This window comes from Heterodontus francisci, chromosome 18 (assembly GCF_036365525.1).
Source record: "Heterodontus francisci isolate sHetFra1 chromosome 18, sHetFra1.hap1, whole genome shotgun sequence".
Taxonomy (NCBI): domain Eukaryota; kingdom Metazoa; phylum Chordata; class Chondrichthyes; order Heterodontiformes; family Heterodontidae; genus Heterodontus; species Heterodontus francisci.
In genome coordinates, this window is record NC_090388.1 from 55,133,549 (window position 1) to 55,146,510 (window position 12,962).

Below are 12,962 nucleotides of genomic sequence, written 5' to 3' on the forward strand. Positions count from 1 at the left end.
AAATACTGTCGTCCTCCTGGTGGTGGTGTCCCTGCAATAGTATCAGGTAAGGGAATTGCAGGATTCTGAATCAGAGTCGATAAAGGATGGTATGTGAGGAGATGCACAATATTGTGCTCTTGTCTTTCTTGATGGTAGAACTCACAGCCAATACCAGTTTATCGCAGGATCTAGATAACACTGGCTTGGGCTGGTATGTGCTAGGTAACATTTGCACCATATAAATTCCACTCAATTATCACTTTGAACAAGAAAAAACCCAACTTCTTCCCCCGATATTCAACGGCACCACCATCATTCAGTCTCCCAACATCAATATTTTGGGAGTCACAACTGACCAGATGTTTTACTGAACCAGCCATTATCAACACAATAACTACACAGAGATTGGGTAAGTGGCTCACTTCCTGGCACCTCAAATCCTTTCCACCATCTACAAGCCTCAGGTTAGGAGTATGATGGAAAACTTACCAATTTTCTGGATAGTTGCAGCTGCAATAACATTCGAGAAGTTCAGTATCATCCAGGTCAAAGCAGTAAAAAATTTAAAACATTTTTGAAAGAGATTTATAGCACAGTGACCTGAATCTGAGTAGTTATGGACTTTGCTGAAACCACTTTGCATTGATTTGAAAGTGGCAATATAACTGCACTGTAATTATTTTTTGTTTAGACTTTGTAATCTGGTCAGGAAGTAGTTAAAATCTGTTGATGTAGACAAAATGTAGGCAAGATCCATTTTCATGTGTTTAAAAATAATCCTAAAATTATGGTAACATTTGTTATTTGGGTTTGATTATTTGAAGTAGCCACTATTACACAGAAAATATTCACTTTTAATATCTCACTTCTGTTTCCAGTCCTGTCTGATAATGACCTCATTTAACTAGCATCATTCTGCTCTTGTCCAACTCATGAATAAAGCTGAACATCTTATGAGTTCAAGTCGTTCAAGTATAGCTTAGACTGAACTCACTTATTTTTTAATTCATTCTTGGGATGTGATCATCGTTGGCTAGGCCATCATTTGTTGTCCATCCCTAATTGCCCTCGAGAAGGTGGTGGTGAGCTGCCACCTTTAACCGCTGCAATCCATGTGGTGTAGCTCACCCACAGTGCTGTTAGGAAGGGAGTACCAGGTTTTTCACCCAGTGATAGTGAAGGAACAGCAATATAGTTCCAAATCAGGATGGCATGTGACTTGGAGGGGATCTTGCAGGTGGTAGTGTTCCTGTGCTTCTGCTGCCCTTGTCCTTCTAAGTGGCAGAGGTCACAGGTTTGGAAGGTGCTGTCGAAGGAACCTGGCGAGTTACTGCAGTGCATCTTGTAGATGGTACACGCTGCTGCCACTGTGCATCAGTGGTGGAGGGACTGAATGGCAAACCATCCACCACCTTAAACAATCAAGTGAGCTGCTGTGTTCTGGATAGTATCGAGCTTTTTGAGTGTTATTGGAGCTGCACCCATCCAGGTAAGTGGAGAGTATTCCAGCACACTCCTGACTTGTGTCTTGTAGATGACGGACAGGCTTTGGGGAGTCGGGAGATGAGTGACTTTCCACAGAATTCCCAACTTCCGAACTGCCCTTGTAGTCACAATATTTAGATGGCTGGTCTAGTTAGGTTTCTGGTCAATGGTAACCCTGGAATGTTGATGGTGAGGGATTCAGCGATGGAATGTTGTTGAACATCAAGGAGAGATGGTTAGATTCTTGCTTGTTTGAGATGGTCATTGCCTGGCACTTGTGTGGTGCGAGTGTTACTTGCCACTCATCAGCACAAGCCTGAATGTTGTCCAGGTCTTGCTGCCTCTGGGCACAGGCAGCTTCAGTATCTGAGGAGGTGCATATGGATCTGAACACTGTGCAATCATCAGCAAACATCCCCACTTCTGGAAGCAGAGTCTTTGAATATTTTTAAGGCAGAAGGAAATAGATTCTTTATAAGCAAGCGGGTGAAAGTTTATTGGGGGTAGGCGGGAATGTGGAGTTGAGGTTACAATCAGATCAGCCATGATCTTGATGAATGAAGCAGCAGGCTCAAGGGGCCGAGTGGCCTACTCCTGCTCCTAATTCGTATGCTCATATGTACGTATGTTAGAAATATTGTTACTGTTGTAATGGAGAGTGGTGATCAAAAGCATGATTGAAAAGATAGGTTTTGAGAAGGACATTTGGAAGTTTTAAAGATGTACAAAAAGCTAGCATGGGAAAGAGGTTTACAGAGGTAATTCTGAGACTGCAGGGTGCAGGTGGAGTCCATGGCGAGAGGACATTGCAGAGGTAAGGAAGAATGAGGATTTTGAATTCAATGCTTTGGAAAATATGGAGCCAAATGCAAGCATGCAATCTCCCACAAACTTTATCTATTCATAAAAGCTAAATTCTGGTGTACACATTTCTCATACATTTGGTAGCCATATCAGAATTAAACGTCTCTCTCACATTCTCTGGTTGTGTCAGGATTGTTCCTTTTATGGTAAAACTGAATAGGAAAGATGTGTTCATGTGACTTCACCAGGAGTTTTTATTGTTTGGTGTTTTCCCCTCCTCTACTGAAGCTGACGTACATTCTACAGACATCAACCTCCAGCACCACATACACACTGTCGTTCTTCAGGTGCGAACCCAAACAAAATGTGCTGGAAGACTACCCTGACCACTGGTGGCAATACAGCTAAGCCCAATCCTGTACTCACCCAACATTCAGACAAATACACTATCCAACAGGCATTTCTGGGTAGTTATCAAGAGCGGGAGCTTGGCTCGTTTTCTCTTCAAGCTCAGGAATGTGACGAGAAATCAGCACACCATCAGTTGATTCAACACTGGCTGGGGAATTGAACCCTGACAACATCTCGTCTGTGATGGCTGAATTTCACACCACAATTCCAACTGAGCCAGATCAAGATGGCTTTAAAGTAGTATAAATGGTACAAAGGGATGACACAAGTTAATCAGAATTTCTGTGTATCTGGACATAGATGGAACAGGACAACTGTGTAATTGGATCGGAGTTTCTCTGTCGTGGGAGCGGATGATACTTTGAAATTGAGTAACTGGAACAGGATTTGTGTGTAATGGGAGGACTGGTGATAAACTGGGATTGCCCCATCAAGGTTTATTTATAACCGGAAATGATTTGACCCGTGGATTAAACAGTTATTATTTATGCGGTTAACTTTTCTGTCAATGCTTTACCGTTAAATGTTCCTTTCGAAATGAATTAGCATGCTATGTCTACTAGTTCTTCCAACAGATTATCGCAGAGAACTAGATAACCACTTGAAACACGGGGAGCAAATCTTTTTTCCCCCAAAGTTTCAATCTGGCCAGAAAAGACCTGCAGTAACAGAATTCTACCAGCGAGAGGCAACATTCGCTACAGGTTAGCTTTGGGATTTATGTACTTTTTGAAATCCGATCACGCGAACTCGGCAAATTCTGCGGATGAATGAACTTGGTGTTGTATCTAAAGAACCTGGCTACGATTGGTTTTCTGGAATCTCCCTTTTCCCTTTACTTTGTGCTTTGCTGCAAGAGATTTGGCACCTCACATATTTCAAGCTTCGTTGATCTGACAAAAATGACTCGTAGTGGGTTCACTTGAGTGCATATTACAGACCTATCACTTCAGTTAATGTTCTCAGTTAAAGCAATGCTGTCTCACTGTTACTGCATGGAAAATGCCCGATGTTAAACGACCCTTTTACCTAGTGGCAATACAGACCGTGCCTACATACAAAATACCACATGAAATCATCGATAATGTCGCCAAAATCCCCATGACCGGGTGTGTGAAAATTGCTAACAGATTTACCCTCATTGTAAAAGATACTATGGGATCACTCCTGATCTCTGGAATACAGATAAACCATTCAATTGAACGCAAATCGGAATCAATGGATCCAGTACAATTAGTCATTTTTTAAATCATAAAGCGAGTGAGCACATTATGGGAGTTATGAATTGTGCATCAAAACACACAGTTGCCATGAGTGCCGTCCTTAAACTGTGCCCACCCAGATCTGTCAGTTTAAGATCCTGCTGGTGAGATGAGAGGGAGCAGTGCTGTGCCGGCAGTGGGAAGGGAAAGGGAAAGGGAGGGGGTCTTGTCTGGATTAGAGCCCGCAGTCTGCTTAACGCAGATCTGGTTTTAATCAACAATATCGGGTAATATCATCCCCTTTATTAACTTCATCTGAACCATTTAAAATACCTACACGCTTCACCTATCGTTAGTTTAGTGTGGAACCACATGTCGGGAAATAACTTCTGCAGCCTTTAAAAATAGATGAAAGATTTAAGTACTCGATGATGACCACTTCATTGGCTGTAGAGATATTACATTCAATTTTTTAAAAGCTTTACTTCAGCGATATTAGAAATTACTTAGCAGACTGATGTTGAGTAACAGTTACCACTCGTCACACGGACACTCAATAAGCACTAATGTAACGTTTGTTCTTACAAAGTCTCCCATGAAAAGTTTTATGAAATCCATCTTTCCGGCAAATGCCCGGAGCGGGCCGTTTTCGTGTTACGCGACATTCTGAGAGCGGTATTCCCGAGCTCGGCGGGTATGTGTTTAAAATGCTTTGTGAAGTGATTATAATCAGCCAGAAAATGTGCTGGAGCTACGGATTGATCCGGACACATTACAAGGCGGTTTCTCCACTCCCCGCCCCCCGACCCAAGGGAACATGAACTAAATCAGCGAGGGGGGGGGGGGGGGGTCTGTAAAACGACTTAACCTCCCCCTCCCCCACACACAAAATTTCATGCATCGTACCCCGATCACTGAGACAAGCAGAGATCGCCTGTCACTCCCATGTTTCAATTTAAACATAATGTATTTAATGTTCTTATCCGTTCCAACCAACATAACCGCCAGGCACAACAAACAACCCCACCACCAGCACCCCACCCACCCCGCGCCGGCAACCAACTGAAACCTACCACATTACAGCTGTAAAGCACATGTGTGTTAACGTCAGTTTGCAAGGAGAAACTCGTTTCTCCCATTTAAAATTGGTTGCTCCGTTAATGTTTTGTCTTTCGTCAGCAACTGTAGATATTTTTGGGGAGGGGCGGGGGATCCAAATGCCCTCAAAATTAGAGCTCATGAGTTAATCATCTATCACATCTTGAAAACTACCGACAAGTAGTTTGGTACATAGAACTGCCACAGATTATCTACCATATAGAAAAGTAGGACGCGGCAAAATTCAAATTAGAAATGTATGCGTAGATAGGAGAAACAACAACAACAAATGCATAGAATACAGGAAGGTAAATGTCTGTAAAGGCATTGCATGAATTAGATTTTGAGAATAGCTTTGGGGGGTAAAGCTCAAATACAACTGAATTCTACGAAAGCATATATTTGCTTTATAAGGGCGGGCGCCTGTTCCAAGTCTATTGAAATCACAGATTCCATTGAAATACTTTCGCAGTAATTTCTGAAAGCGTGAACTCAAGTAAAATAACATCGATATATTAATTCGGGGAAAAAGTAAAATGACATTCATGGGGAAATGCAAAACAACTGCAGTATACGGAGAAAGGTAAGATAAGATGGGCTCAGTGGGAAAGGCATCCTAATGTTCTGTTTCAAATCTGCAAACACACTCCAAACAAAGTAAAATAATCACCTATAAGGTAGAAAAGCAATATTGCACTCGCCCTGCGGCATTCTGTTGTCAAGCACAAACAATTTATAGCAATAATAAGGCAATTTTCAACACCAATCTAACGTTTTAGCTTCATCCATAATAAATACTTCTCATTCGTTTTCATTGCTCTCATTTAATTAAAAAAGGAACAGAGGAGAGGAGAGGTCAACACTCACTTGCATCTTCAGGATCAGGGTTACTGGTAAATATCCAGGCAGTTGGGGGTTAATCAGAGCTCCTCTATTGGAAAGTAGTGTGCTGTTTAGAATAAAACACTCAAGATGAAGAAGCCAACAGAGTAATCACGAAGCCGTTGGTTCTCAGGATTCCAGGGCAGTAAGAGGAATGGAACTGGCTTGTGTGAGCATGTTGCACCTGTTATTGAAACTCTTTCAGGTTTAGATCCATAACTCCACACCAATGCCAGCACTCAGATCCGCGCTCCTCTGACGGCCGTTCCAATCCTTTCACTCCTCTCGTTCTCACTTCCTCCTCAGGCACAGTCGGCCGATCTATTTCCCCTTTTTACTGCTTGTTTTTTTTAAATTGCAACTCCGATAATTTCCGTCCTGTACTTTATTCCATTTTTGTCCTTTTACTGGAGTTAGCTTTTGGTTTTGCAAGCACTTACTTTGGTTTTGTATTTTAATTTTAATGGTATTGTACCTTCTCGCTGGACACAGACTAGTTTACCTAAGGGACAGCGCTGTTTTTTTTTTCAAATTGAGTGTCACTTCATCAATTCCGTGTGTTTGTGTATTTTTCTTTGCCAGTCTTGTCTGTCAGAGCCCGAGTCGATTGTAACGCGGTTCAGCCATTTCACGACCGGCTGTCACAGGAATTGTTGAAGAAAAGGTTGAAAACGTGAACCCACTTGAAACAAATCACAAGGTTCACAAAACGACCTCCTCTATTGGGTTTGTTTTTTAGTAACCTTCTCCACCGGCAGCAAATCGATTCAATCTCCACTTCCAATGCTCCCAGCTGCGGTCAGTTGGATCTCTTCTCGAGTTCCCAGTTTCCACTAACTGGCTATTTTGGTCCACACATGCACCCCTCACTTTGACAAAGTCACATATCCAACACTCCAAGAATCGCGTTGAACCGACAGCCACTCTCAACCGGGAGCAGGTATATCCCTGAAATGTAGTTATAGTTGAACGTACAAACTTCTGCAAAGTAACGCAAAAGTTTTCAAAAACTTTTTTTGTTGCCTTTTTAAGAAGAAACTCTGCTTTATCCTGTTGGCGCTTTTTCTCTCTCCACCCCTTTGGATCAGTGAAAGCTCGACTCGTTGGTGCTTGATCTTTGTGCAGGAGACATTGTCTTCGCCTTCGCTGTCTATGTACTGAGGTCTGGTGGCTGGAGGTCAAGCTGCTTAAGTTGAGCAGACTCGTTTGAGAAAGCGCAACTCCCACACTCCGACTTAACACTGCTACCTGAGACAGAGATCCACGCCTGCGCACTTGCCGCCTTGCGCACAGCCCATTGGCAGGTTTAACGCCTTAAAGCGAGACTGTCCCAGGTCTCAAACATAAAGGAAAGTAATTCACAGCAAAAGAAATATAGTACTACAGTCAAAGCTTAATAATAAAAAAACTGGAGGGAGTTAGCATTGGTACATTTTATCAGAGTTAAAACTAAAAGATAATCAGGGAAGATTAGAGTTTTGTGGTACCCTATTTTAGGTTTTGGTCGTGTTTTAACGTTGTGTGCATTCTCCACAATAATAACAATAAGCAGGAAATAATACTTGAATAACGCAGTTAAAAGTAATATTTAAAATATTTCACCATCACAAATTCTCCAGCCATCCCTCGGCCACACACACATTGCCTGCCTGTACCACCCACGTTTCCTAAATCATCCAAATGTTTGGTTTATTTCATCTGTTCAGGGCTATTGCCCAGTTTTGAGACTCGATTTAGCTTAACTTTCTTTGATTCGCTAATTTGATACCGTCAGTCTCATTTGAAATCTTTGCTTTTCAGTTTACCCAGCGTAAAACTGTACCTTTCAGCCTGTTGACCGAACAGTGAAAAATTATATTCCCGCCTTTCCAGCAAAGTGAATACCAGCGAATGTCATATCAAAATAAATTTGAATTTCCCTCCATTTTGATACAATTTCTTTTCAATTTCTTTTTAAAAATATACTCCTAAATTTCCCAAACACGTCTGTTTAGTTGTCTCTTTTGAAGATTTTTTGGGATAAGAGAATTCTCTAATTACTTTCTCGTGGTCACTTTCGTATTTCCATGTGAAACGATATTTGTATCAGAACACAATCTTCCAGGTTATTGATCAGCTGTGTTTCTGAAAGGGACATCTGACAATAGTGTATTCGTAATTATTGTATTGCAGTTGCTTTGAGGACTGTAATATACTGTATAGGTACTTTCGTACAGGTACATACATGCAACATTCATCCGTATATATGCACATGTATGAACACAGATTTTTTGGGGGTCCATTCTTACACATGCGCACGAATACACAAGTACTTTATATCTACGCATGTGTACAAACATACACAACTACAGCTCACATACACAAATATGATTATAGGATACGACTACATTGGTATAACATGCCTGGATACATGTCTACACAAAAATGTTGGTATTGACGCGAAATGGTCCAAGTTACACGGTGTGCCTTGCTTATTGTGCATATTCCCGGTTCTGCCTACATATAACCCATAGGCCATAGCGAAGATCTATGCCAGCACTTTTATTGGGTCTTTTATAGAGGAGATTGGGCTTCCTGTTGTGCTCAATAGGCAAAACTCTGGCAAAATATGCACCTGCGTTCCAATCAGAAACGAATTTGGAGAAACGTTTTGCTCATCGACGAATTTATATTGACTTTCACACATATAACATTATTATTTCCTTTATCTTTAAATAACGCCTGCTAGTCCATTTTGTGGAGGCTATATATTAATTGACATATCTCTCTCTCCCTCTCTCTTCATATATTGTTGAGTATTTAGGCATTTATAACATTTGAATTAAAGAGAATGGTTGTACAGGACTTCGAAATGGAACATAATTATTACCATTGTTTTAATTACACCAGTTACATTTTACATTGGTTTATTTTGGAGCAGTGATATCTGTTGCACCTCTTATCTAGCCAGCTTTTAAAATACGTTCTTCATCGAGTTGATTAACAGTTATATTCATTTATGCCGAAGTAACGGCTGTAACAATACAGGACAAACCACCAGGTGTTACAATCAATGATACTGCGGAGGCGGAAACAAAGTTTTCGAGGCTACTAATTTATCAGATAAATAAGTAACAGGTATCAAAGAAATGAACGCTTCATGTACAGGAATAAACAAATCCAGCACCCGGAACCAGTATCGCTCTCAATCTAGTTTGGACTCTGCTGCCAAGTTGACGCTCGATTTCATTTTTGTGACTGAAGTTGCTAACGAAATACTCGATGGCTTGGAAATGGCGGGGTTAGGTCACATACCACGGTGCTGTTCTATGTGCTAGGATGGCATTTCTAGTTTGGGATCATTGCATGATAAAATGCATTTTTTCCCCCTCCTGTAGTTTGTTACATTGAAACAGTAGTGAAACGCAGACAACTCACCAAAGCTAACACATGACAGAACTCTGGATTTTTACAACAGCAAAGATCATCAAGGTGCAGGTGCAATGGAATAGTGTCCCAGTGCAATAAACATAAGAAGGGTTGTTCGTCTGTTTCAGGTAAGCTTTAATCCTTCAATTCCTGGCAAGGGGAGCCCATATGGCAAGTGTATATTTATGTGTATAACATAAAATCTTCTGGGCATTTCATTGACTAAATCAAGTTCTTCAATCTTTATCAGGAAAAGAATTATTGGAAGGTAAGGACAGAACCTGAGAATTCGAGGTTTCTAATAGCCAGGACTGAATCAGAGTCTATCAGAATTGAGTTGATTAATTATACCGTTTTATTACAGCAATGGACTGGAAGTAGTGATAAAAATGTAAAATATTTCTAATCGAAAACTATAACAATACTGTCAATAGTTTTAACTATAACACTACAGAACTTAGCAGTCTATCGCCATTTGTATACTAATCTGTAAACGTTAAATGCGCAACAGTTCACAGTGTATTAACAATGCGCCATCACATTATAAACTCCTGACGAACTCCAACTTTTATCGGAGCTTCCCCTTCTTGAGACTTGAGCTGCTTTATTGATACAGTGTATGTAGCTTCTAGTGGAATCGGAAAAGAGTACGAGTTCTTTTAAAAACTGGTTTATAATCAGTTTGTTGTAACCGAGATTGCACTCAAAGTAGCCGTAAACTATTTCATTGTTGATGCAAAGGACAAATTTGGCAAATTTAGCTATTTTATGCAATATATTTTCCCTAGTGCATATTCTTGATAGTGAAAGTCATTTGTTGTAAAACACAGTTTTACAGTAATTCCGAAAGAAAGAATTTGTGTGTATATATAGCACTTTTCACTCCCAGAACGTTCTATTGCCAACTAATTACTTGAAATGTAATGGTTATTATTATGTAGACAAACGTGGTAATAATGCTTGAAAGATAAATATTGGCCAGGACATCTTGAGGGCTTCCTGCTCATCGTAGAGGGCCATGAGATCCTTGGCCACCTGAGCAGCCGAGATTTAACATCTCATCCCAAAGATAGCACCTCCGGCAATGTAGCATTCTTTCAGTACTTTTGTGCGCTCAAGTCCTGTCCTGGAGTTTGAATCCACAGCCATCAAACTCAGTACAGAGTAATACTACTGATCCATCGTGAGAGGTGTACATTGTAATAAGTCAATGCCAAGGTGAACTGGAATTTAAGATAATGGCGTTCCTTCCATGATTTTACAGAGAACCAATGTCCTTCAGCCGTGTTTGTATTACTCATTTATCAGTAATCTATACATCTCAGGTTATCATTTGACTTAGTACCATTGTGCATCCTGCAATTGTAGTGGGATTATTCCGTGTCCTCCTTCCCAAAGAAGCCCACGAAAGACCATTTCGATATGTCTCCACGTCCTAAGGTGGCGCTGTCCTATTTAAACCAGATCATACAGGTAAGTGGAAAAGTTATTCAAACATAAGACGTTTGGAAATATGGACATAATTTACAATCACGTCGATACCTGGCACTTGGTCTCTTCAGTTTCCATGTGTAAAATTCTGTTTTAGAGGCATTGGCTCATTAAATTCAAAGCCCCTGTTTAAAGTCAGGGAGGAGGAAGACAGTCCACAGAGGAGAGTTAAAACCCGTAACGCCGCATCCGCAAGGATCTGCTTATTTTAAAGTTGGGCGCATATCCAGATAGTATGTGGATAATTTTGTAACGGATCTGAATGAAGAACAGTCCATCCTTATAACCTGCGCTATTTCGAATGGAGTATTTTAAAACTCGCTCACCAAACCTGAGAGATGTTGTAGAGCTCAGCTTATTTACCGTGGAGGTCACCACATTGTTTAATTTGCTACTTTTCAAAGACAGACTAATTGCTGTATTTTGGCGTTATTTTAGGATTTTGTTATTTCAAGCATTTTAATTCAGTGTATTTGGCGCCGCTGGTAAACCGCATCATTCCAGAAAACACACCCGACGCAATTTAGAAAATGGTTAAATGTGAGTTCCTCTTTTCTCCAACATCCATTCATCCCATTTCACTGTAGGTCTGAGCGGATGTTGAGCTGGTTCTATTTCTAAATATTAACCGCTTCATTTCCGAGAAAGTCGCTAAGAGATTACCTCGAAGAGAAAGACAACTTCCCAGCACATCGTTTTAATTTTGAACAAGTCTCTGGAGTAAATTTATCAAAATGACAACAAATGCTCTTTCCGATCTTTTTTTGGCACCAAGATACCTTAAATTAATTGTATAGCATTTGAATATCTTTTACCATTTACTTTCCCAGAACTGTCGAACGCCTACCCAGTGTCATTTGGATTTTCATGAAGCATTTAATATTAAACCAACTTTTAATTCTGTTTGTATTTAAATTTAGAATTCTATACACACCGTTAGATAATTTTCTATCCTAAAAGTCTGAAGAGGGACTGTCATAGGTACCGAAGAGGGAAGAGGAAGAAGGGCATCACATCACTTGTAAGAGACGCAATGATTTTTTGATTTCGTCAAAACTCTCTGTGTAAACAGCAAACTTTAACGTGGTAATATGAATACAATTCTAAGCAGGTACAACATAGCTCGGCCAATCTAATATCAAAAATGATAATGAATGCAGATAATTACATTGAAAATCATAATGTATAATTTTTAAACTGCTTGCTACCATGGAATAGGAACAGAGATGAACATGAGCAATCTGAATTGAAAGGATGTCCAAAGATCCCGGTGAACATCCTCTTTCTTTTAATTATGCTACCCAAGAGATTTGTGTGGAGTTGAAGCCAGAATGATTGCCACAGTAATATGAGTTTTCATAGAGTTACAACACGTGAGTTTTGACGGGCTTTCGGGGAGCGGATCTGGATTTGCTAGTTGGGAGTATATTAAATAGGCTGTAGTATCGACAGTGATTAAAGCTCGTTTGCCCCCATTGGTTGATGTTGGATGCAGCTGGAGAACACTTTCACTCTCCAGAACATTGAAATAAAAGCAACAATTACTTTACAGTTACGAACTGGACCTTTAAGTAATCAAGTTATGAGGGTAAAGTATGTTAAATGTAATTTGGAGCGTGTAATTAAGAACACATTTTCTGGCATCTTGGAAGAATCCTTATGGCTGACCACTAACATTGAAGATCCAGTTGAAAACATTTATTTTTCTCAACGCTCAAACCGGAATTTTGTGTTGGTCATTAGAAAAAGCAGAAGTGCCTTTGCTCTCAATGATACAACGAGATTACATGACATTAGGAAACACGGCTATTTCCGTTTATCTGTTCTCCAAATTAAAAGTCAAGTGAATGTAGATGTTAACTTATTTTTTCTTTGTAATTGGCGTCAGATGAATTATAGTGATAGTCTTGGGATTAATGCGGAGAGATTCACAAACAGAACTTCTTGCCATTGACGCCATCTCCCTCTCTGGCTATTCACTTAGCCTGAACCAGATTGTACACACCGCCAGCATTTTATTCTACCCATGACAGAGCTTTGAACCCTACATCCTATCCACTACCAAGAGTTCTTACATTATAGCTGTAACATTGTTCACCTCCGTTCCTACCAACGCCTCTACTGAAGTTCTTACCTATTTCATCTTGACTTCTCCTTTGGCCTTTTTGCTGTCCTCCAAACCTCCATCTTCTATAAGTG

At 40.3% G+C, this 12,962-nt stretch overlaps 1 protein-coding gene across 1 annotated transcript in view; it reads right to left on the reverse strand.

Moving 5' to 3' along the window:
* Window positions 1-7,117, reverse strand: part of wnt5b (wingless-type MMTV integration site family, member 5b) — a 161,089-nt gene extending 153,972 nt beyond the window's left edge. Inside the window, exon 1 of the mRNA XM_068050775.1 lies at window positions 5,850-7,117. Within this exon, the coding sequence (XP_067906876.1) occupies window positions 5,850-5,855 (6 nt within the window). The 5' untranslated portion in view covers window positions 5,856-7,117. The remainder of the gene's footprint in view (window positions 1-5,849) is intronic.
* Window positions 7,118-12,962: the final 5,845 nt, after the last annotated feature.